The 27028-nt window shown below is 36.2% G+C and overlaps 1 protein-coding gene across 5 annotated transcripts in view; it reads left to right on the forward strand.

Moving 5' to 3' along the window:
• PDE1C (phosphodiesterase 1C) overlaps window positions 1-22142 on the forward strand; it is a 702427-nt gene extending 680285 nt beyond the window's left edge. For 3 of the 5 annotated variants that reach the window (XM_075212604.1, XM_075212600.1, XM_075212601.1), the window contains 2 exons: window positions 17333-17389; window positions 18792-22142. In XM_075212604.1, coding sequence (XP_075068705.1) covers window positions 17333-17389; window positions 18792-18964 — 230 coding nt within the window. In that variant the 3' untranslated portion in view covers window positions 18965-22142. Of the gene's footprint in view, window positions 1-3012; window positions 6231-17332; window positions 17390-18791 lie in introns of those variants that run through there. The other 2 variants (XM_075212602.1, XM_075212603.1) reach the window with 1 other exon arrangement.
• The last annotated feature ends 4886 nt before the right edge of the window (window positions 22143-27028 follow it).

Consider the following 27028-nt stretch of genomic DNA (forward strand, 5'->3'; position numbering starts at 1 on the left):
TTTCCTTTAAGTATTTTTTTTCTTAAAATGTTTACGACAATGAGCAAAATTGAGATAAAATGTCACATGAATTGTGTCCCCTAGTGTAAATTTTCACAGCATAACAGGTTGTTTTGCAGAGTTTTGACAGGTGTATCTGCATCTGTTCCAGCTGCATTTAATTGAACATGCCCTTACTGTACTGGGTCTAATCCTGCCGGCCCGTTCCCACTCTAGCTCTACCTCTCATAAGGAGTTGTAAGTGTAAGATCCTCCAAAATCTACATACGTATCTATTCGGAAGTTTTTTTTTACTTTGCATGTGCAGTAACAAACTGTGTATTTTACACAATGAAAACAGATAGACGTCACATGAGCCCCTCTATCTGTGAATTGGCATTTTGTGGTATTTATTATCTTTGAATAGAATTGGGAAGACATTGCTACATTCTTTCTGCTGCGTGGTGTGTTTGGGGTAGGACTGGAACATTTTTCACATTTTGGTCATATTTTATGTCCAAATGTGGAAAGAAACAAATATTTTGAGGAACAGTTTCAAAACTATATTGCTAATTTCTATTTACAACAATGAAATAGCTTTAAAACAAAAGATATACCAACATTAGATGTAGATATACACACTTGGGCCCCTAATCATATTGATTGGAGAATTAGAACTCTCAAGCCTAAATACACTTCTATACATTTGAAGGGTGTATCAGAATATACATTTATGATGCCATTTTGCTTAAAGCAGGACTTCATTCAGTTTAATTTAATGATGCTCATGAAAGGGGTTATCCAGGTAAAATTTTCCCTCTACCCCACTGTTTATAAATCCCAATAATGGTATTTTATTTGCACAGAAGCTCCACACTCCTTATCTCCTTGCTTGAGCCTGCATGAACTTGGTCTATGGTCGATAGACCTTCATTATCATGCAGCTCTCCTGCTTTTCTAAGACACAGTCATTTAATAGGTATCAATACAATCTACTGTGAAATATATCAAATAATATGCTGTGAAATATAGACCATTAGAAATTTATTTAAGAAGCATCAGAGCTGCATGGTATCAAATGTGTCAGATCTGCTATCATTCAGGCTCAAAGTAGAGAGATTGTTGTTGTCAATCAATGCTAGATCGCTATATAGATAACAGCAAATAAATAGTAAAACACCATTATAAAAAGCTGAAAAGTGGACCTGGCAATGTTTTATGTTCAACACATACAATTTTAGAATACAATGGTGGGGATTACATTTTAAGTAATGGGTTCATAGGCAAACCGAGGGGGGTTTCCTAGTGCCTGGAAACCCCCTTCCAAGCCTGGGACACTGTACAATTGAGGTGGCCGGACCCTGCCCCTGCTTCACACAGCTCTGCTCGAAAAGAGAGAGCTGCATGCACATAACAGTAGTACACGCAGCATTGCCCATATATATTATGGGAACAGGGAGAGTTGGAGAGCATCCAAGTACTCTCTAAAATTATAGCCACGCCCCCATGCATGCTGGTCACGCCTACTGGCAGCATAGTGTGGAAACCCCCCTCTGTAAATCCTGCGTTTGCCCCTGGAGTTCTAATCTTAATGTGGTTTCTATGCATTGAATGATACATGTAAAGTGTAATGAATAGTCTAATAAAAAAGACCATAGATGTGAATAGGTTTTTATGAGGCTAAAGCAAAATTAAAGAGAAGCAAACAGTGGACAAACAAGCCTCAGCAAACAAACCATGGCTACCAAATCTAGAGAATCTTGACTGGATAGCCGCATCTCAGCCAGCACCTTTACTAAACTGTATATAAATTGTGACCCTGTACTCTTCTATGATATTACAGTATATTCGTCCCAAAGATCAGTTGCCACCATATAGAGAAATGTGTCAGGGTGAAGGGCATTGTGAAGAGTTTTTCAAATAATGTGGTTTATTTGCAATAGACTTGTTAGTAGTCCTGTTCCTAAAGATGTAGTTAGATGGGTGCCTAATGTCTACTCATAGGGTGAAATATATTTGGTAAACAGTCACAGACATAGATATATTAATTGTTCGGAAACCATTCTATAATAATGAGACTTGGAGGTGAATGTGAGGATAAAAGAGAGAGTTTGGGATAGCAGAATGATTCTTGTTATCAATAGTCTGGCCACTGAATCTGTTTTACATTCTAACAAGGGAGTATTGTCCACAGATGCATTTTGATGATGTGCTGTGATGGCATCACTGTATTTATTATATATGAATGGGCACCTATTTGTCAGTAGATCTTGGAGAACCTTGTTTCAGAGACACTCTTCAGGGAAAATAGACATTAAAAGTCAATTATGAGCCCTCAATAACCATAGTAATAACAGCAGGACAGTAAACATACTTATATCATTACTATGTAAGATAATTATATGTGTTGAAGCCATGATGACAGTGTCTTTCCTTCAGTAAATTGCAAATTTATTTTTTAAGATGCACATAAACTGTTGTTTTGATTGCCAAATGACTGGTTATAATTTTCGACATTCCCATTCATATTAGTGTCCAATATTGAGCAGTCGATCAATGACCATACAAACACAGGCTGCTTATTGGCCAACACTGGCCACAATCGGCCAAAGTACATAATAAAATTGTCAAATGTATTGTCGGGCTTAGCTTCCCTTTGTTCATCCTGTGGTTAATGGACTGCTACTTAGGCTTGTTGTGACAGACCCCATGCCTATTGTGACAAACTGTCCACTGAATAAGATAAACCAGCACCTAATTAGTATAATATGCGCCAAATACTCAGCTGCAGACATTCCCCAATAACTATATTGGGTACTGCAAAAAAGGTGCTAACTCTTTTTATGGACCTTAATAAATGAAGCCACTCTATACAGTATTACAAATAGTAATTCAATTACAAAGGTGCAGCGTTATAACATGTTTTCATATACATACCTTGACTTCCTTTCCCAGCAGCTTTCTATCAGATGGACGATCAGCGGGACTAAAATTTCACAAGTGACTCTCCTTTTTTCTTTTTTTCTTTTCCAGATAAAGAAGAGTAAAAGAGAATGCCAATAAATTTCATCATTTTAGCTGAGCTTCTTCACTTTGTTCCTACTTCCACAAAGACAAGTCTCTCTTGGGAATAAAAGGCATTAGCTTTATAAGCAAGACATCCACTGGCTCCTTTACAATTTAAAGACCTTTTTTGTGTATTTTTTTTAAAGCTCTCCTTTTTTTCTTGAAACACAAAAAAAACTGACTTGGCTTTTTACACAACCGGCAAAATTAGTAAACTTTAAAGCGTTGCTCATTACAACAATTAAGTTGAGGTTTAGGAAGCCTTCAGTGAACTCAATGAACATTCACATGGAAATTGTCTTGAAACCTGCACTACCACAATCATTTTGGAAAATTAATGTCATGTGTCCCAAATGTCAAAAGTGTGTTTGTGCATGTGCTTGTTTAAGCAAAAACAATGGATTAGCATCCTGCACTTAAACAGAACTGCACACCATGGCTTGTTACTTGCTTCACAGGGTTAAACACTGTCTATTTGAGTGTTTTTATTTATGTTTGACAGATATGTTAGTTAATTCTATCACCACTGGCTTATTTTTTTTCATTATATGTGTTTAGTAAAAAAAAAACAGAACTGAATAACAACACAAAAAATGTCTCATTTAATGTGGAAAATGGTAAAGGTTACATTTACAGGTTATCATTACAAGGTCTTCCATAAATATTGGTTTCTTATGGCACAGCATGCTGGGAAAATGCTCTTTCCTGCATCTCATATTTATACTTTTGCCAATGCACTGTTGAACACGAGAAAGGAGCAAAGCTGGTATTAAATGGACATAACGGACTAAACCTGTTGTTAGCTTTAGCTCCTATTATTTTTATATATTTTCTTTAAATAATTATCACAATTTGCTGTATCACACTTTTTTTCAGAGAATGGGAACTGTGTTCATTTGAAATGATCTCAGATATGATAGCCCATAGTGCACAATAATAATAACCAAAGGGAGTTGCACGTGCTTTGGAGAGCTATCACTGAATGACAACTCATTGGCATTGCTGCATGTAGTACTGCTACTGGTGTTCTCTGACCTTCAATGGGGCCTATTTATCAAATGTTGTAGATGGTGAACCAACAAAGAATGCTACATAGTAGGCCTAGGCAATATATGATTCTCCAGCTGTTGTTGAAGTACAGCTCCCAGCATGCTTTGCTAGCTGAAAAACAACAAGTTGCCTCCCCCTACTATATAGCAAAGTTGTTGAACTTTTATCAAATTGAGTTAGCGGTTTGTGTTTATTTATGTGTGTTTATTGTATTAGCTGTTTCCTATTGTCTCACTCATTTTAGCATTTAAAAATAGTCCTTTAAACAAGCACTATAAGAAAGCATAGTTGTGACATTTTCTTTTGAACTAAATTAGAAATATAAAAGTGAAATAAAAAAAACGGTTTATATACAAATATAAAAAATGAGGAAACTACTTACTGTAAATAATTACTCCTAATAAATACCAGTCTTTAGAAATAAAATAACAAGCTCTGTGACACTTCCTCTATAGGTTGGACACTTCATAATGGTATAAGTATGATTGTTAACAGTATTTACAAAAATGAGTATAGATAATTATAAATAATTGACAAATTATAAAAATAATGTAGCTATACTAAATTAGACTGTATTTTTCAGCTTGTAGTTTGGTTTATTTTTCTTCATGTTTTTTAATACCTAAGAGACAACAACATTTCACATTATGCTATTTTTCAGAGATATAAACATCTTTATTTAGTGAGACAACAAACATGTGCACTCTGCTTTTCCAGCTAGCACAATTCGTCAGTACAATGTTTAGGAGCTGTGTGTTTGCTAAATCTATTCAGCACTTATACCCTGTTTGCGAATTATACCTACTTTTGCTTGTCATTGGCACTATGACAATTGCACTGCTTTATTTTGAATTGCACATAATTTTAATGCATCTTTGTGAATTTTTGCATAACTGCTTATTGCTATAAGTCTATTTTTGACAACTTAAGGTATGTGATCACTATTCACAATTCACCAACACTAAAAAAATGCACATGCCACACGTAGTTCTCTTTATCAGGCTTATTAAATTTTCCTGATACATTATCTTTAATTAAATCACAAATGCAGGAGCCCTTTATAGCTTATTTTATAGATTGTGTACAGTAATTTTTTAATGGCCTATACATTATCTTAGGCTTGTCACACAGTCCATATACACTTAGGTAGAATGGTGTGGTTCCAGAGTAGCTATTTTCCATTTTCAAATAATTAAGTGGCCATTTTACTTGTATTAATATAGCTTAAAATATAAATATATTTTATTAGTATTAATTATTATGTTTGCCTGTGCAGCTATATCCATTAATGCAACTTGATACAGTTTATACCTCCTAATATTTTTAATATCCAAAGAGGGATATTTAAAGGCTAATTCCACTAATTGACTAATTGTTTTTTTTAATAAAATCTTTCCTCTGAGATATTGATTTTCTGCTAGAACTAGTCCAACTTAACTATTTTTTTTTTGTTAAGCTATAAACATCAACTGGTATCTTGAACAGTCTAAGCCTATTGATGGTTGTCATAAGCAACAAACAAGAAGCCCTATATGCTGCCGCTGTCTTCCTCTGCGTAGCATTGACATTACGGGGATTCAAATTACCAGCATGATTCCTATTCACCCGCTTTATTCATTTGATGTGAAAAAATGACTGCCTCTGCTAATAGACATTAAGCAGTGTTTTATACCACGAAGTGTACCAGTGGCACTGATTGTCTGAAATTTTACCATAGATTCAACTCTTACAAGTACCTGTTACGAGTTAGGTTGGGGTTTTTATTAGAAAAAAATATTAGATCACAGAGGATATTATATTAAAATGTATACTTTTGTTCATGTTATAAAAGTGGATGGAGCTCATTTTTTTAGACAAGCAGTGTAACCTAGTGCTCGTCCAAGTATAGTAAATGTAATCACACCACATTAGCTCCACCCACTTACACCACCTTAGCTCCACCCACTTACACCACCGTAGCTCCACCCACTTACACCCCCTTATCTCTACCCACTTACATACACATTTGCTCCACATTACTCTGCTTGTTGAAAAGAAAGCTGATCCATCTAGTTATAAACATACAAACATAACTTAATGTAAGACACTACTGCATAAAACATTATTATCTGTGGTGGATTATAATAATAATAATAATAATAATAATAATAATAATAATAATAATAATAATAATATAGGGCCCCACAAACTAATTGGCTCACTAATAGGAGCTATTGCATTATAAACTAGACTTAGGCACACTATGGAACTACATCCAGGCATGCTGGAACTTGTAGATCCATAACAGCCGTAGGGCCACAATTTGTCCAGTACTTCTTATCTAGACTACATGTGGGTTTCCAGACAGGTGTCAAATGTGACTGTTTTAAGTGGGTTATTGTGAATATTATAATAAGGATGAATAAAAAAAACACATGTATTATATTTAAGAATGAAAAGTAGAGTCATAATCAGTTAATACGAGAATAAATTAAATAGGACTACACATATAATTATACAATCTCATATGGATGTCAGAATGAATATGCGTTGGAATATGACTATAAAATTATAGGTGGGGTGGGTGTCAAGTATTAAGAACAGCCCAGGGTACTCTTAATTTGCCACTGATTATTACTATGCCAAACCTCAATCAAGATAAATCACTATAAACTCTCAATAATACAAAGCTTTATATAAACCACTATTAGATCTCTTACACACTAGTAAAACCTAGAAACTGTTTTACCTACAGTGTTTTTGGCTGTGTTCTCTGCAAGACCACTGCAATTGCGACATTGCGCCTGTGGGCTGGGCCAAAATGATGAGTTTAATGCAAGTCTTGTCTTGGAGGCCTCCATTCATCCCACTGTACTAGGAAGTGGGCAGGATGCGGGACAATGACCTACTCTCCAGGAGTGTAGGCCTGTATGCTTATGATGGATCTCTATGGTAAATGTGTTATTTGCACACACTCTAGCACCAAATGCATCAATATTGGAACATACTACGTTATATGCACATCCAGCACATGGCAAGCAATGAATTATCTCTACAGTCATAAAGGCTTTGCTCACCTTGCAGTTAACACAGCTAAAAGCACCGTAGATGGAATTCTACATAACCTCAAACAAAAGAAATCATTAAATGTCTCTATAATACAGTTTGTATATGTGTATGTGGAATTTATAAGCAGATAGAAAATGTTTACATTCAATGAAGGCTGAAAATATTTTTGTAATGGATCCAAACGGGGACAATAAATAAAGCAGACACAGTGGGATTTAGGTCAACAGTTGAAAGATATCACAGATTTCCGTGAGGTTTAATACTGTGATTGTCACAACTTTGGGTCTGTCTGTTGTTTCTGAAGGTCAGCTGCAGGTAGAAGATATAGGATGTAAGAAGTGCTTATCATGCATACGTGATCTGTCACAAAAATCTTACAATCTTGATTTCAAGGACCATTTGCACATTTTAATGTATAGGCTCCACTGAATGTCGTAAATGGCTACACTCGTCATATATAATTAAAAACATATGTTTTTTCTTCTGACTGGCTGTTTTAACTAAATCTATTTATTATACTGTTGTAATCAAGGATATAATTATTGGAACACAGGAAAAACTGATATAGTGATGTAAGCCAGGCTCACACAATGTTTATCTGTTTCTAGACAAAAAAATAAACATTTTTTTTAGAGATAAACAGTATGCAGAATGTTGATTGACAGTATGTGGTACTATTATGTATTCCACTAAAAATATATCATTTATTATAATAGACTCATTGGGGTGTATTTACTAAACTGCGGGTTTGAAAAAGTGGAGATGTTGCCTATAGTAACCAATAAGATTGTAGCTGTCATTTTGTAGAATGTACTAATAAATGATAACTAGAATCTGATTGGTTGCTAACGGCAACATCTCCACTTTTTCAAAACCGGAGCTTAGTAAATATACCCCATTGACTTATATGCATTATCCTCCACCCTTTCTTTCTGATTCTTGACTACTGGATCATTACCCTTTTGGCACAGTTGGTTTAAGTACTATAGGCTCATTATTTTGTCAACTTTTTTTTCCTTTGTCAGTAAAATAGGCTAATCACTATCAGACCTTGGTCCCAGAACTAACCTTGTGGTATCCTTAGAGTAAAGCTATATTATTGAATATAAGTCTCTGAATTAATCGCTTAAAAAAACAATGCGACTTTACATGATTTTATATCATGAGAGTCACTCCAATAAAAGAAGAACCTGCCTATATTCTGTATTTCAATGGTCAGTTTCCTCAGACCTCTGAATGAGCAGTTCATTGCTCGTCCCATTAAATTATATACAGCAGATTTATATCCTGAATTTCAAGCAAAACAATAAAAAATAAGCATTGAGCAATTGAAGGAGATCATGGCATTGCACATCAATTAAAATCACTTGTGTAGAAGACTTCATAAGAAATAATGAGTTAAAAAAAATATCTATGTTATGATATTCATATCTTGAGATTGTACAGCTTAAATTGTCCATGTAGCCCAGACCTGGCCAACCTGTGGCTCTCCATGTGTTATGAAACTACAAGTTCTAGCATGCCCTGTATTAAAGTAATTCTATCGTTTTCAAATAAGCATTGCCCAAGCGATTGTATTGTGTTTCAGATGCAAAGTTTAACAGTTCAACACATGATTATATTATGATACAGTACAGTACAGTCAATACCAAAAGATACATACATACCGCTGCGCTTCGCTGCGCTACCACGGGCCCCAGTGAACAGTATATCTGTTTAGAGTACTGTGGTCAGAGTAGACTGAGGCTAGTGGGGGTGCAGCTATTATTATATATACGGTCAGTGTTACAGAGTGAACAATAGAGATGACGTGGCTTGTTTCTATAGGTCCAGACTTCAGATGGGTCCAGGGTAAACAGGTCATAGGCTGGTTCAATCTAAGGAATCCAAAGGTGGGGGTCATCTCTCCAGGGGATGAGCTCTGTTCTTCCCGCCTGAATCTCCAGTTACAATTAGTCTATTAGCATTTTATGGTAAGTATCATATTAAAGGTTTATTCCCTAACATCAATAACTAGAGTATGCAATGTGCGATCTCTTCGCCGAATGCACCGGACAGCTGCTGATGTAAAGGGGATTAATATGATATCAGACATGACACATTTCCTTTAACCTGAAACTTAAATAACACTGAAGTGTACATTTAATCATATTATATAAACTAATAATAAACGAAATACTATCTGCTCATAAATTACAGTGTAACGGAACCAATATGAATATGAATTATATAAATAACTAAATGATGTAGTGCGTATTTTACCTTTCGATCGCCGTATGCCACGTGTAGCTTGGCATACTGAGTGCAATCGACCAATAAAACAATATTAACCAATATACTTTCGTTCATCCAATTATACGACTTCGACACCTGTCAGCTATTAGCTGCTATCTACTGGCAAAGCATGCTTGAGCTTGTAGTTTCACAACACCTAGAGAGTCACAGGATGACCAGACCTGATGTAGCCTAACCCATGGATATTACCACTTCACCTCCAGTTCATCAGTTCTATGGTCTGTAGTCTGTATTCATTGTAATAATAATGTTCTTTTCTTAATCACAAACACATGTGTTCAGAAAGATTATTTTTTTAAAAAGTATTGTGATCTGTTAACTACACAGGTTAGAAGCCCTAACAAGAATAAAGTTACTTTCCCATTGCCGTTTTTCTGTGCACCATTTAAGTAAAGGGACCATCACATTTATTGGATTAAACCCCAGTCTATATATATATATAGAGAATATTGGGCAAACACTGAATCTGCAAGAAATAAATGTAAAAAAAATACTTAAGAGCATTTTAACAGAATTATTTTTATAAGGTATTTAAATGGTAAGTGAAAAGGATACAGAAAAAAAAAGAAGGGAATGGGCAGGGGTGCATAGTGGAGAGCAGACAAAACACAAAATACATACAATCAAAATAAGAAGTGGCGCTGATGTATGAGGGTTAATATACAATTAGATATTCAGGCAGGTAAATAAGATAGAACCAAACTGTTACATGTGACATAGGGGAGCATGGAGAGGCTGTTTTAGGAGGTCAGAAGTGGCTATGGCTGATAAGTCTGGTGGGCATAACATCTTAGACCCCTCACCTTCAGTGGTGAACACATGCCAGGCCATCCACTTGCCTATGGGTTAGGATGGTGCCATAGAATAAGGGACCTCATATGTCTTCATCTCATAGCTGAAGTGGATTTTAGTTGCAATTTTGTGAATGGTGAGGGGGAGGATTGATTCCACTATTGCACAATGACTGCCCTGGCAGCAATAATGATATGGCCCCACAAATATAAATGGTGTTTTGGTAGTTGTTCGGGAAATTGATGGAGAAGGGCAATGAGTGGGGAAGGGGTTAGTTGCACCTTTGTAATTTTTTCTGCTAGTTGAAAAACTTCAACGTAAAGCGGTTGTATTACCGGCAGGACCAGAACACATGGAAGATATCTCCGACAGCCCAGCATTGGTGCCAATAAAGTTGAGAGTGAGAGGACCATATCTTATGTAGGCAGGACAGGGTTAGGTTGGTCCTATATAAAAACTTCATAAACATTTCTAGGTGATTAGTATATTTATACATTTTAGATAAATTATTATAAATGTGTTCCCATTGATTTGAAGAGAGAGATATATTGAGATTGGTTTCCAACTTTGATTTTGAGGTATGTTTAGCTGTAACAGGGAGAGTGGTACCAGAATATAATGCCCCCTTTGTTGTTGCCTCTAGTCAATTTAGAATAGAGGAGGGCGGAGGTGGGTTCAGCGGGCAGGCCCGACGTAGTCAGTGATCCAATGTTGCAGCCGCAAGTACTTGTAAAAGTCTTTAGAGGGAAGGCCAAAGCTATTCTGCAAAAGGATCAAAGGAGCAAAGACCTTCAGCGCCAAATAAATATGCCAAAGAGCAAAAGCTTTCGGAGAGCCAGCCAGAGAGGTCAAGGTCAGGATTAAGTGTGGAAGAGTATTTTAAGGAAGTCAGAGATAAAGGGCCTGAGTCATTAAGGAAATTAAGGCAAAATAACGGAGCAAATGTTCTCTTGGACAAGCCATGTTACAAAGAAAGGGGTGCAAATTAGTTTATTATTTTGCACATACGTTAAATACTCTCTGTTTCTTCATCTAGCATACAAATACTTGATAGCTTTATATTTACACTAAAATTTAAAGTTGATCTAGGACATGCCATATGCCAAATATAAATCTGCCATCACATTTTAAATTTACCTCCCCCTCCAATGCAACATGGTTTTCCCCAGGTTCAAAGTTACTCCTTTTTTATGCTTTGCTCTCCTTAATGACTTAGGCCCTAAGTGTTGACAATACACACATTTGGAAAAGGGTACAAAGAAAGTCAGTTTTTCAATTACCCCTGTAACCAGATTTGTTTCAATAATCAAAAAGTTGCAGCTTCATCATAGCTCCCCCACATTACCTATAAAAATGGTAACCCTCAAAACTTAGCATCTGAACAAGAAGGGGACTTCTTAGGGAACTGACTGAGAAGCCAACAATCACTTTACAAGATCTACAAACTTCATAGGCTGTGAGTGAAGGTGCCTCAGTCAATTATATAAAGAACTGTAGTTTCCACTGGCCGAAACCCCTTAAGAGCCGCCAGCTAGCAATTCAGGTTGTGGCCTTGGGCAAATATATACGTGATTGGACAGATCAGGGCATTGACAAATTTTGGCCTAATTTCTGTTCCTGCAGTGTTGTAAGCCATTCTGGCCTGTATTGAAGGGTGGCAAGAATGAAGCCATCACTCAAATCATCTTAAAGGCTGTCTACAGTTACCTAGGCAGGATAATAGTGATCCAGTCAAAATTTGGGAAACAGCTTTATGGTCAAATGTCACCAAAGTAGAGCTATTTGGGTAAAAAGTGTTCTATATTGTATGTAACTTAACTTTATCCCTGCAAGAAAGTATGGTGTGCCTGCAGTATCATGATGCGAGAAGGCTCTTCATCAGCGGGGACTTGTTAGAATTGAAGGAAAATCGTAGAGAGCAAATAATAGAGGAACACCATAATAGAACTTGTTTCAATCTGCTACAAGCAGCCCTAAAGTTTGGGGGAAATTCACCTTTCACTTGGACAATGTGATAAAAATAAAATAAAAAAGAAATGAATGTGTGCCAGTCAAAGTACTGACATTAACTCCACAATTCCAAAGAGCTGACCAATAAACTTGAATTTGCAAATGTACCAAGAGAAATGGGTGAACATCACTCCTGACAGCTGTGCACAACTGCTGGACACCTACCTCAAAAGACTTAAAACTGATGTTGTAGCAAAAAGGCGGCGTTACCCAATATCAATGTGGGTCGGAATACTTATGCAATCAACCTAAGTTTTTTACATTCTTTAATATATACAAACAAATAATTTTGGCTTTAAAAAGATTTTAGCATATGAGTTTGTAATAAATATACAGACTTTTTTTCCAATGAAAAATAGTGAAGTTTGAAAGACACTGTACTAAGACTACTGTTGTCAGTGATGGGGACCATCCCTACTGATTACTGAAACCTGGTGTACCTACTCAAAAATGCATCAGTCACTTCTACAACAGGGCAGATCGTGGATTAAAAATGTGCATCTTTTACCCTAAGACTTTCTTTCATTATATTTATTTTAATTATTTTTTCAACTATTTTCAGATTAGTATCACCAATTAAATGGATTTTCTTTATTAAACTTGATGTCTATTGGATAAGAACACTCTGATTGTGTCATGGTCACTGTATTCTTATATAGAATATGTAGGAAAGATTAAACTACACCCATTAAATACAATAGAGGCAGCCATTCTATGTGTTTATCCATTATTCCTCCTAATTACTGGAAGCTAAATACATTACTGAGGCATGACCAGAACCTGAACTTCTGGATGATTACTGCTACTACTATCATATGTGTGTATGTGGAACAAGCTGTGATTTTCTTTTAGCTGTTATGAATAGGTAGAGATTTAATAGGTGGGCTACACTTCTCTTTATGCATGACACCATGTAATCAATGACAACACAGTCATCCAGAAAGACAAAGAATCTTTCACATGGTTTCTTTGCACTTGACTGAAGCTTGTAATGTTTGATCTAGCTGGAGCTGATATAATATATTCAGTATATCACCTCCAGTTAGTCAGCTTTAATTCACAAATGTCCATATTTAATACCTAAATAAAAACCAAAATAGCTGATAACATAAGAAAATGAATGCATATATTAATGCATATTATACAGTACTGTGCAAAGAATATGTTATCGTTCATATCAGTCCCTGCACCATTGGAGCTTACAATTGAATCAAGTGTCTATTTTGTCAGAAGCCAGTTAACCTACCGGTATGTTTTTGGACCATGGCAGGAAAATGGGTTACTCGCAGTGTACCTATGCAATCACAAGGAGAACATACAACTCCACACAGATGAGGAGTATATCGTTTAAAGCACACCACTGAATGTGTTTTTTCCTCTATCATTCTCTTAGGCAAAGTGGAGGACAAAGACATGTAAATCCCCCAAGAATTACACAATGGGATTTTGTTATGTTCATATGTATATACCAGTGGTTCCCAAACTTTTGCAGTTTGCGGCACCCTTAGAGTCTCTATAATTTTTCAAGGCACCCCTCCAAAATAATTACCTAGCAGTCCCGTTTTATAAGTAGCTGGGTCAAAAAATATAATAGGTTTTTAGGTCAGGACAGAAATACTTATTTAGTTGTATGCAAAAATACACATAAATCCAAGGGAAAATAATATTTTTATATATTTCTTTCAATTATATTTCTATCAAAGAATAATTTACAGCTAACTGACTCTGTGCCCCTGCATCCACACACTCTGCCCCCTCAGCATCCTCGCTGTGCCCCCTCTGCACCCTCGCTGTGCCCCCTCTGTACCCTCACTGTGCCCCCTCTGCACCCTTGCTGTGCCCCCTCTGCACCCTCACTGTGCCACCTCTGCACCCTCACTGTGCCCCCTCTGCATCCTTGCTCTGCCCCTATGCATCCCACCATGGCCAGGAAGAGAGAAAAAAAACAAAAAACTTACCAATCCGGTGGTGCCCGGGACCCAGAATCCTCTCTCCTGCCGCTTGTCAATGAATGTCGGGCGTGATGACGTCATACTCGACATTCAGTGAGAAGCGAGGAGGGAGGATGCTGGGTTCCGGGCGCCGCCAGATTGTTACGTTTTTTTTTGTTTGTTTTTTTTCTCTCTTCCTGGCCACGGCACCCCTGTGACAGCACTGCGGCACCCCTGGGAGCCACGGCGCACAGTTTGGGAACCTAGGGTATATACAGTGTGGCAGCAGATTCCTCTGTTGATTTGTGGCAGTTCCCTAACTGGCTTTACCTCTTTGTTGGCCTGATCAGATATGTATTTGTCTATGTTTGTCATTTTTCCTCTTTCCTATAAATTGGCCTATTCTGCATACAAAATAAGGTATATGAAATAACCTATTATACATACACATTGTTACACACTGAACATTGTGAAACACAGTGTTAGAAAAAGTATGGATAAATGTGTAGTCTAATATGCACAGTAAGTCTAATAATAATACTAATAGTCTTATATGTAGAGTAAATGAATTAAACATATAAATTAAAGTATAATTAAGTTTACATTAAAGTTACAAATGTCTCAATGAAAATGTTATGCACTTACAAAAATAGAAAAATGGGAAATAAAAATTGATAAGTCAATAAATACGAGCAAACACAGGAATGCTCCTGAATCATAAAAAACTGAAACTATAACGTGGGTCAACAGGAAAGCGAGACTGGTCAAACTTAAAAAATTAAAAATAAAAATTGGATACAGAGCGGTTAATTTTGTTCTTCAAAAATACGATTTATTAAAATAAAGTTAATTAAAAGAGGTAATTCCTGACCCTGTTACCAGTCCAAACAGGCCGAGACTCTGAATGAACAGTCCATATAATAATTTAAAAATGGAAGACATTGTGTTGGTAGTCCAAAGCATACAATGAATCTCCAGTAGATGAGATAAAAGAAATTGCTTTTCAAATTTTGTTGAAAAGTGAACAGTTTACTTATGTATGTTCCACCTTATTTATAGTTGATGGACCATTTGTTCCTATGTATTTATAGAATCAGCTGAGAAATGTGCTAATTGTAACAAAGAATAAAAGAATCTAACATAGTCATAGAAAACAGAAAAACATAGAAAAGTATTAGCGGATAAAAACTGTACATGGCACTTGAAGAGTTACTTATATGTATGTTCCTATTTACTGGTGACCAAAATATTTAAGATAAAATTCAGATTAAGGGCCTTTATCAGAGCTCTAGAGAGTGGTGTTATATAAAAGAGAGGTGTCTGCTAATCTGACAAAATCAACAGTGTTACGTTGACAGGTAGGAAGGCAGCCTTAATAAACTGCCAGGTCCGTGACTTTGAGAATATTCTAGTTCTCTCTATCGCTCGCTACTCAATGCAAAGTGAGGGAAAATAAGTGTTTTTAGTTGTTTGCTTCATGACTGGTTAACTAACATACTATCAGTAATGATAACAATTCCATTAATGGATTTTAGAGGGCAAAAAATAAATATAATCATATGAAAAACACGAATAAAGAGAAGTTATTTTGTTATTTTGTTGTTTTATATAGACTAAGTCTAATTTGGGTGTTTTAAAAATAATTTGCTCTATTTCAAAAAGGATTTTTTATTATCATTAACAGTATATTCTAAAAGTATATCAATGTTTTAAATCAGCTCTAAAACTACTAAGAGAACAGTCTCAATGACTGTATATCTGCATATTACAGATGCCATACATATGTAGGACTATGTAATACCAAAGCTATATGATCCTTTGTAGACAATAAACATGCTTGTTAAGTATTTTTACTAATACTTCAAAAGATTGTGATCTTTGAATGAGGTAGGCTAAACCAAGATTGCACAAAATAATATTTTCAATTATGTTAAAGGATCCAGTGTTTGCTTCAGAAAATGAGCTTAGTTGTAGTATATATGTATTGACCAGAAAAGTTTGGGAAGTAATTTGACTGACTTGAGTTTCAGGTACAGTAGATTGATTTACAACTAATGCATTTCCTTCTAAACAGTACATTTCTAAATTGGACGACTTTAAATAACATGAACTTTAATATGAAGTTAACATTTTTCCATTTATGTTCCACTAATATATTAAAAAAATAGTAAAAGCTCCAGAGAATTTTACAAACAATGTAATTGTTTATTGACTGGAAGGAGTTGAGGACAGGTTTACAGGGAGATCCAAAAACATGCTCTTGCATCTATACCTTGGAATTGGCTTACTGCCCAAAATATTATTACCTGAACACAAATAATTCAAATTTCCAATGTACAGCTGTCCACAAGATGGACATAGTAAACTGTTAATAGGTTTTACCTTGATGGACTTTCGTCTTTTTCCAATATTACATGATACTATATTATTTTTCTTAAAGTCTACTTTACTTAATCAACACAAAATTGAGCATAAATCTATGCTCAATTCCTAAAATACTATTCTTACCACTGTACCTGTTGAAAACGCTGTTGGATGTAATTGGATACTTATTGGGCGTGACGTTATATCCTGTCACCTAGTGACCGCATGGGCCTGTATGTCACCAGATGGCACAAAACACAGCAGTCTAATTGTTTGGCTTACCCCTGCAGGCGGACTTCTATATGAGCGAGTCTGGGATATGGGCACCTTTATTGACTGTTAGAAAACAGTCTGGAGATTTCTCCAGTGTAGAAATACAGTTACATGAGTCATTGTCCAGGTATCAAGTATTCATGAAGGTTTGTCACTTGCACTTGCTGGCAACCTGCAGAAATGAAATTGAACATTTCACAGGGTTATGAAATGCTTTGATGTAGTTAAGACATAGTGCCTTGTGCACAAATAACATAGAAGATAATTCTTTAGAATATGTTGTAAAAAAATGTTTTTGAACTATTCCTATTATGATAAACTCATTTAAATATTGTAAAAGTTCCACTTACATCCATTCTATGAAACACAATTCCTTACTAAATTAATACACAATACATATATAGTTATATAACATTCCAAGTCCTTAGCGTACATCTTTCAATTAATATTGTAATTGGTTTATTGGTGGTAGCTGGACACTGTAAACCATTCTAACTGGCATTTTATTTATTTTTTATTCATAGGTAAGGTTAATGATTCGTCCTGCACTGTTGATTCTCCATATCTGCTGAAATTGCCTGGTAAGTCTGCCATTGATGTAAAATCATAAAGGTTTTAAATAACAGTAAATAAGCCATAAAGGGATGAATAACCCAGATTAAAAGGCTTTATACCATGGTGAAGTTAGCCTAAGGCCATAATTCACATTGACCTACCGGATATTAAATAGACTAGTAGAAGTTAAATAACTAAAGCAAATGTCTTATTGTTTCTTTTTGTGGGTTAAAACAATGAAAACTTAACATTTTGTGTTTAACGTATATACACTAAGCTGTTGTTCCTTTATAACCAGCCCAAATTATATGCTTTGCTGATCTGACAGTTTCACTTTGAATAACGTTTATATTCCTCAATGTCTCCTGTTTAGATGTTGCAAAGTGCTTTTAGTAACGTGGAACATAAAATAGAGTATGTAACAATAACAGAGAATTATTCCCTAGATTGCACACTCTGTTATAAAGGTAACTTGCAATCCAGGGTTCCTATACAAAATACACAATGTAGATTAATTTCACTTGCTACAGGTGATCAATAGGTTCTCTGTCCACAGTGTTTAAGCCTTGGATACCTTACATATTACTTCAGCAGAAGGCTAATATTCCCCATTAACAGTCTATGTGAAGGCAAGGCAGTGGTACTCTATGGGGTATATTTATTAAACTGCAGGTTTGAAAAAGTGGAGATGATGCCTTTAGCAACCAATCAGACTCAAGCTGCCATTTTACAGAATGTACTACATAAATGATAACTAGAAACGGATTGGTTGCTATAGGCAACTTCTCGACTTTTTCAAACCAGCAGTTTAGTAAATATACCCCAATGTCTTCTCCCACCAATCTCATTCCTCAATACCATTTCTTAACCATATTTGGTTCTTAATACTATATTCATCCTGCTGAGCTACCACCAGCTTGTGCTGGAGTTTACTTCCAAAGAGCATAGGGCTAATATAGAGATGAAATGCACTTTATTTATAGTATTGGAGAATTGTTTGTACATAAAACGATCAACAGAAAAACATGGTAAAAAAAATAGCATATGTCCTGGCTAGTGGAGAAGGTGGACCATATTCATATGGTACATGATAGACAGCATTATATGTAGCTGTGCATGTTGTTTAAGCTTGTTTATGTGATATTTATATAAAAACTTGTATATGCTGTAAAAATGAATTGCAAAACTGTATGTATTTTCCTAGACTGTAGCTTCAAATATTACTTCACCGAGAGCTGTTTTTATAGCTGTCCCACAGTTATATGTAACTAGGACAAACTGCAGCTTGCTCTGTGGAGTAAATTACATAAGTGACACAGCTCCTTTAACGAGCGAGTCTTAGAAATTCTTTACCTGTATAATATATATATTGCTTTCTACAGTTACTTGAGTATGTGCAAAGTACCATAATATTCCTTTGTGTTCCAGTGCTTAAACCCCAGCTCAGGTATTTTAAGAGGCCCACCTACTGTACAACAACTCGCCTGCCCAGCTTCCACAAGAAACCAGATGAAAACATGGCAAAGTGCAGACCAGTTGATCAGAGGGGAAGAATGAAGAAAATACAACATATTTCACTGCACTGGACTAAACAATTATAGGAACAATTATATTCATATCTTATTTTAGTAAATATTGTTGATAGACTATTCCACAAAAGGTCAGATTTAGGCACCATATTATAAAAAATAAAGTACATGCATATGTTGTTGATTTAAAAAACACTTGCTACATTTGGCAGAATTAGTTATCTTCATAGTGACTGATGTAAAGATGAGTGAAATTAGTGCGAACCCAGTTTTGAGGCGGAAAAGGCGATTTCACAAGGCGCAAAGTTCCAGGCGAAACTCTTGCTGTGAGTTTTGCTTTTGCTTTGCCATTCTTAATTGTATTTGTAAATACATATTGTGCAATTTATAGTCTATGAATATAGATGAGATGCTAACATCAGTTCATTCTGTAGTGTGGTGTGGTTAGGGTAGAAATGGGAACACTAGAGGCCAAATTCCTCTGGCAAAATATACAAACTTTTGCAGCCAAATGTGAAATGAGGTGAATACTTCACAAAACAGTTGTAACAATTTTGCTGATCCTCTAAACCAAGTGTACAGAGCAAGCCTGCAAAGGAGAGAGCATAGAAAAACAGCCCTTAGTGCAGATGCGGGAACACTGTTCAAGACTCACACAATGCCCAATACTCACTCCCGGTCTGATCTGGTCTCCTTATAGTCTCCTCAAGGCTCCCTAGTGAGGCTGATGTTCTACATTATGTTGTGCACAATTGCATCTGGCTCTAGTCAACTTGTGTCACAAACCTTTCTGACTTCCCCTGAGGTTCTATTCCACAGTATCCAGATTGTGTCACACAGTGGTGCAATCTCCAGGTGTGTATGGGTAGTAGCACCCACTAATTATCAGGCCACTGTATGCTGCATGATGGACACTGTCATATAAGTCAATTTCATTGGAACATCTCTTGGAAGTAAAAGGCTAGTGAGGCTGGAGTCTCCAGAAAGTCTATCAGTGCTGGAGAAGAGGAAGTTTCCTAACTAGGCATGCATATGACTGGTGTGGGGATGGAGACAAAAACTCTCATCCACTGACATTGCAGCATTTATGCTATAAAAAATGTTTTTATGGTATTTTGCTGCAGAAAAATAAACATATAAATAATGCAATCAAATATGCATTATAAAAAAGGTAACAAAGAGGACAGTCTATATGAGTTTTGTGAGTAAATTGTGTGCTTAATTATCAGCAACATCTATTCATCTTTATTAAATTCTTCCAAATCAGATTCAAGCTGTCATTTTGTAGAATGTACTAAATAAATGATAACTATAAACTGATTGGTTGCTATAGAAAACATCTCCACTTTTTCAAACCCGCAGTTTAATAAATACACTCCATATGGGTGTAATTAATCCACCTTAGCCCTGGCGAGCGTGTTGGTATTTCCAAAGCCATATAAGAAAATACATAAGAAAAAGTTGAATATCTATAAAATATTGTATATTTGGAGAAGACAAGAAAAGATTTAAAGATGACGTGTTACCAGTGTTTTACACTAGTTCTAACAGCTGCCCAGAGAATTTAACCTACTGGTTATTATTATTATTATTATTGTAGCAGCACCATGCAGTAGGAAAAACAGTACATACATAAAACAAGGACATACAAGGTAGACAAAATAAAGACAGACATGCAAACAAAGGGAATGAAGGCGTCTGCTCATCAGAGAGCTTATAGTCTAAGTGGAAGAGGGCACAGCTGAAACAAGAGGCGCTTATGTGTTTACACTATTTACAGGACTGTCTCCCATATAGACAAAAGAGAAGAAGAATTATTTATTTGGGCTTGCATTTCTAAGGCTAGGTACACACTGGAAAAAGTTTTGACCAAATTGTATCACTAGCGATTTTACAAACAACTGAAATTACAATCAGTCTGCTGATTCATGTGTATACACTATACACGATTTACCTTCAGATCTGTGTACTTCATTTGGCCTAAGAGTAATGTAGTCGTTCATTCTTGTCACACTGATTATAACACACAAAATAAACTTTAATTTTTCCACAATGTTATTATATATTTCATAGCTTCTGTGATTCTGAAACAAAATATTTACTATCAGAACAAAATCCACCTCTAGCACTCTCTACATTTAACAACACAGACAGAGTGGCAGGTTTCTATTCTGTCTCTTGGTCGACAGTCATGTGAGTGCATACACATTACAGTATAGGAAGTAGGTTGGAAATAGATTTTTAAACAGAGCGAGCAATCAAATGAAATGACAATTGGTACTTTGGAAGGACTCTCGTTCATCGTGTAAGTATACACACTAATGCGATATTGGGTTAAACGATCGTTTATCAGGTGTTTGGCCTGATAGTTGGCTGAGAAACCTCCAGTGTGTACCTAGCCTAACAGTTTCTAGTTGAAATATGATCCATATGTGAAAGCAATAACCAACCTTTGAATAGAAATAGCATAGTTGGCAACATAAAATCACTTAACTAATTAAGCATATCATGTGTGACACAGTGTTGCTGGACTTTGAAGTACTAGAAATCACATCATATCATGTCATGTTTTCTGAATTTGATTATAGCAAGAATTTTTGCCTTTATATGCTCATCTTCAAAACATACTGACAGTTTTTAGATCATACAAGAATAAAAGAAATTATATTGTATAGATTTTTAATACTAGAGATCAGGGAAATATCCAGAGGCAAATCTTTAAAACTGGGACTATCCCTGAAAGTTAGAGACAGTTGGCATACTTGACATAGCTGGTCCCCTCTATATGATTATTCATTGACAAAGCCAGACAATTTTAAACACTGATACTGTTGTGTGGAAATGATAAATTGAATATATTGAAGAAAAAATGATTACCTTATTTCTAAGCCTCATGTGGTGCTTTTCACTCCACATATAATTTGCAGCATTTATTTGCTCCAAATTCTAATAATTAATTTCTATGGGACATGTTCAATTGTTGGCGTTACACGGAAAAGTAACGTGACGTGGGCACTATTACCTTCATTACGGGAATAGTGCGCGCAATTACAGTTATTACGGTACCTTTAACGCTGGATTTCAGCTCGTTGCTCAGGGAGCTGCGAGCTGAAATCCGGCTTAGAATTACCGTAATAACCGGAATATATTTGACGCCGCAGGAAATGCCAACAATTAAATATGCCCCAATGAGTGACACAGAGAAGATGTCACACAAGCTCTTTAATCACTCAAATGTTTTACATTAAGTATATTTCTAACACACCATTATAAGCACTCATTAAAAACTGATATTTGTGCTAAACGTTTCCAGCTGCAATGAAAATGCTTTCTTCTGAAGCTGGAAAAGCGCTATACACACACTTGGGACACCACCTAAAATCAGTTCTACTGTATAACTTGCACTGCTAATATAATACATGTTTTGCCAATTTACCAAATATTATACTATGTACCATATAATTAGCCAATAAATTTGACTGCTAATAAATAATAATTTGCAGTACAACTTCTTGCTCTTGATTTTTTTTTATTAACAAAAGTAAAAAAAAAGAAATATGCTTATCATCATTGAAGAAGGTTTAAAACTACCTGGTGGAAGTGGTGTTGTTGTGGGGCTGCTGCCAAACAGTACAGGTAGGAGTTTCAAGTTCCTTTTTCTTTGTAGTAATTGAGGTTTCCATGGCGTAAGTTGTGGTAATCTGTGTGAATGAGAAGAATGTGAGGGTAGAGGGCTTACCTGTAGGTAGCAAACCAACCAGATTTAAGAGGTTGTGTGGTTTTCTTATGGTGTGTGAACAGTGTGGGTGGGAGTAAAGAAGGAAAGGAGGGCTATATTGATGGTCTTTATTATCCTATGAAATTGCCAGGTGTAGCAGTTATCCTTGTAGGTATGTAACAATTCTCTGTGTAGTATAGATCTGTAGTCGTTGTTGGTCTCTTGGTAGTCAAATGTTTTATTTGCTTTTTGGCCTGTAGATGAGACATGAGACAAGGGGGAGTGGTAGGAGTTAGGGGAAAGATGGGAAGTAGGTTAAGCCTTGGGGAAGGATTAATACAATTTTTTGTTTAGGTTTATAGCTGGGTGCAGATAATTGAGCATAGATGCTGTGTATAAAGAATGTTATAGCTGTGGAAACTGGATAGTCAGAGGAGGTAAGAGGGAGGAAGACGGTATAAAAGGGGGATGGGGAAAGGTTGGGAGAGGAAGTTGGAAGGAGTAGGAAAGAATGCAACCCTAGCGGTCTAGTGTAGCTGTGGTTTGATTATAGCTCAGAAATGTTTAAGGCTCAGGGCTCTGTGCTTGCACAGTGTCTATAGCTTAGTAATGCTCTTAGATGAGCAGTTTTTGTGAAGTATGCAGCAGGGAGCAGTGCGTGCCGGCTTCTTGCTTGTGTTTTCCGGATACAAGCTGGCCGATGGAACGGTAATCGGGCATCTTGGAACACATATTCTGATTTTGCTTCACGATTGTTTCAGGCTTTCTCCTGGGATTACCTGCCTGCTCTCATGTAGAGTTTCAATTGTGAGAGAGAGAAGGAGGAATAAGAGAGGGGAGAAATGTGTCCATAAATAATGTAGAAGGGTGGCAGAGGTGTAAAAAGGAAGAGAAAGAGGGGAAGGTTGAGGAAAGTGTAAAGAGATAAAGTTAACAGATTGGAGGAAGGAGCAAAAGTGGGAAAGAGCCATATGTTGGTAAAGGGAGTAGATGTATGGACTTCACGAGGTGATTGAATAAAGTTGAATAGAGGTAATAGATCAGTAATGCTTGGACTCATAGTAGTAATAGAAAATAAGGGGTTGAAAATAAGAGAGAGTGATATGGAAAAGATATATAATTAACAAAAATATATAAATGCAAAAGTAAATAATAATAATTTTTATAATAATAATAAAGTGATAAATATAAATAAATCAAATTAAATGTAAATAAAAACGAAAAAAAAAAATGTTAAAAATGAATATGATAAAATTATAGAATAGTTATAAAATTATCATTCTATATATATATATGTAACACCCCATTTTTGTACTAAGTCGTGTATGTAAGTGTGGCTATTTGTGTGTTTAGTCGGTAAATACATTTTGTACCTTTTATTCCGAGTCGCACAATGCCTCCACTTTGATCTGGTTACAGAAGGATCTTCACTAAGTAGTGGTCGTGTTGTAGCAACACCGGAGAGAGACCAAGGAACCCTCTACCCCCCTTCTCTGGACCACAGGCACACACAAATGGGTATTAACACACTGAAATGATTTTTAAAAGCCACACTGGCGCATTTATTGCTAAGATGTAAGCTTTTTAAAGGGATTTTTATATTTTATATAAATAATGACTATGCAATATAAATAAACAATTATAGAGTATAGATAACAATACTATCTAATATCTCTCCTACAAATATAAACACACCCCTCTGTATTTAGTGACTAAGTGGTACCTCTTTACCCTTTAACACTATTTAGCAATCTATATAAATAAATATCACAGTTGCTTAACCATAGAACTAGATAACATCTCTATCTCAACACTATTGCATTAACGATATAATGTATAGATACAGTGCAATCATATTAATATTATTCAGAGTCCCATCCTCTTAGTCTCTTCAGGAAAATTGAAAAATTATTTGACCTGGCAGCTGCACTTAATAAAATAAAGCAATATTATTTTCTTCCAGTGACAAAGATTTTGAAAACTTTACTTATCAATGCGACAGCCAGTGGCTGGGTTCCAGATGGTTTTCTCCAGTCTGGACTCCAGCAGTCTCCTTCTCTCTGAAATACCCTTTTCTTCTTTTTACAGATGTCCTTCTGCTGTCTCTTAGGAGTCTTTCCATTTTAGTTTTAAACAGAAAAGTAGGTAGGGGTCCTCTCACTGTGTTTATGTCCACAGCGAGCCTAGCAAGCTCATATACCCTATTTTTTTTTTCAGATCCTTTTTACAGTATTCCTTCTGGTAAGGATCTGCTCCTTCTCTCAATCACTCTCCACTTTGTCTCTAGCTCTTTCAGTTTATTCCTGTCTGTTACAGACTTTTCCTCTCACTACTCACTGCCGCACTCTGTCTGAGATAATTCCTCTTCCTCACAACTGCCACTCCCCTTGGCCTGCTGGGAGATGTCCTGTTTCTTTAGCAGTCCCTGACACTAGTGCACATGAGCAGACTATCAGGTTTTCCAGCGCTCCCAGGGCTGCCAATAGGATTTTGGGGCCCCGGTACAGCAACTTCCCCCCCCCTTCCACAGGTGACAAGTAAGGGTGCTGTATGCTGTCAAAGGGACGTGTGTGGTCACATGTTGGGGGCATGGCTGCACTTCTTTAGGCATGACATATTGAGGGAGATTCAATTGCTGGCGATGTGAACCTGAAACAAATAATATGAAGGGTCTACATGAAAACAGCAATGGAGGGCATACCGATAGTGGGTTTTCCCAACAACTTGCAAAACAGACTTCACATAAACGCGGCGCATGAAGAGGCTGTCCGGCCAAAATTATATAAGTATACAGCGAGATACTGTCATTCTTGCTATTCCGCTGTTCATTTAAGGAGGCGCCGGGTGTAGCGCCAGTACAATGAAGAATGCTTCGGAAAAAAAAACGTTGTACTGGTGCTAGTGTGAGGGTTCTTGCTAACACAATCTCTGACTAGTCTTACCTGCTGTAATTTCTTCTTCAGAAGTATCTTATGTTTTGAAGGCATCTTGGTATGAACGCTTGGGCTGAGTGCCACATTCCCAGTGGTTCTCCAAGATAGTATGGTTGCTATGCGATTATAGATGCATTCTTTTACTGCACAAACTTTCCCCATAGACCATATAGAAGCGAGCAGAACATTTTGCATTTGCATATGAACTATGTAATTCTGTGCAAAGTGTTTCACACTTGTGTTTGACCTGGGCATTTGCTTCCTATTCTTCTAGTTCTTATCCTCTGACATTGGCTAATCATTCTATAGGTACTCAATTCCTGACTACATTCTTGATTATTCTACTATCTGACATTACATCGATCCTGCAAATTATCAAGTAATGTTCTTGACTTTAATATAAATTCCAGCTTTTAGAATTCACTGGTCTATATCATTGGCAGACTATTACAATTAAATACATTACGATTAGCTAATAGCCACATTATAGCACTCACAAATTTATACAGTTTGAATACATTGATTAATGGTTGTCTGCTAAATATCATGAAAGATGTAAAAGCTATACAAGAAATATAATACCGTAAATTACAGTTTCCTTTCTTATAATAAAAAGATGAAGTATGAAAGTACTGAGTATAAGTAAATATATTATAGGAAACTCATGTGTACTTTATATCATACAGAAACATAATCTATAAAAAGAAATAGATAAAAACATTAGTCACAAATACATAATATGCCAAAGTTTAAAAAGCAAATTAAAACCACCTATAACAAAAAATATTTATATAAGGGATCCCAAGAAAAAATGTTTGTATGAAAAAATTAGCTAAAGTGAAGCCACAGAAATGACTAAATATAAGATCAGTATTTCTCCATTTTGTTTTTTTAAGATTAGTAGTGACCTTGTTTAGAAAGCATCTAGCGCATTTCAATTTTATTTGGTATGCCATTGATACAATAATAACTCTTTATTTTCAGGGCTTTTTTCCTAGCACCTGGTAATTTTGTTTTTGTTTACTTCCCTTTTTATTAGAGATGGGCGGGTCCGGTTCTCCGAGAACCGAACCCACCCGAACTTTGGGTATCCGAGTACCGAGCTGAGCAGCTCGGTACTCTCCCGCCCATTCCGAATACAAATCGAGGCCGAACGTCATTGTGACGTCGTCGGATCTCGGGGCTCGGTTCTCGCGATACTTCAACTTTATAAATACACACCTCCACAGCAATCCATCGCCATTTGACAGAGGGAGAGAGCAGGGTGTAGTCATAGGCTAATTAGAGCAGGGACAGAGAATACAATATTGTTCTTGCAATTGCTCTAACCAAAATCGCTAGTGCAGAGAGGAGGATAGAGGTTTATTATTTTTTCTTCATATTTGGCACTCCCCAGCACTTTTGGGGTGTCCCCCATAATTGTGCATAAATATTTCTGGCTGTCAAAAGTCATATCTGTCAGCAGTATCTACTAAATAATTTTTA

Source organism: Mixophyes fleayi, chromosome 5 (genome assembly GCF_038048845.1).
Source record: "Mixophyes fleayi isolate aMixFle1 chromosome 5, aMixFle1.hap1, whole genome shotgun sequence".
NCBI lineage: Eukaryota > Metazoa > Chordata > Amphibia > Anura > Limnodynastidae > Mixophyes > Mixophyes fleayi.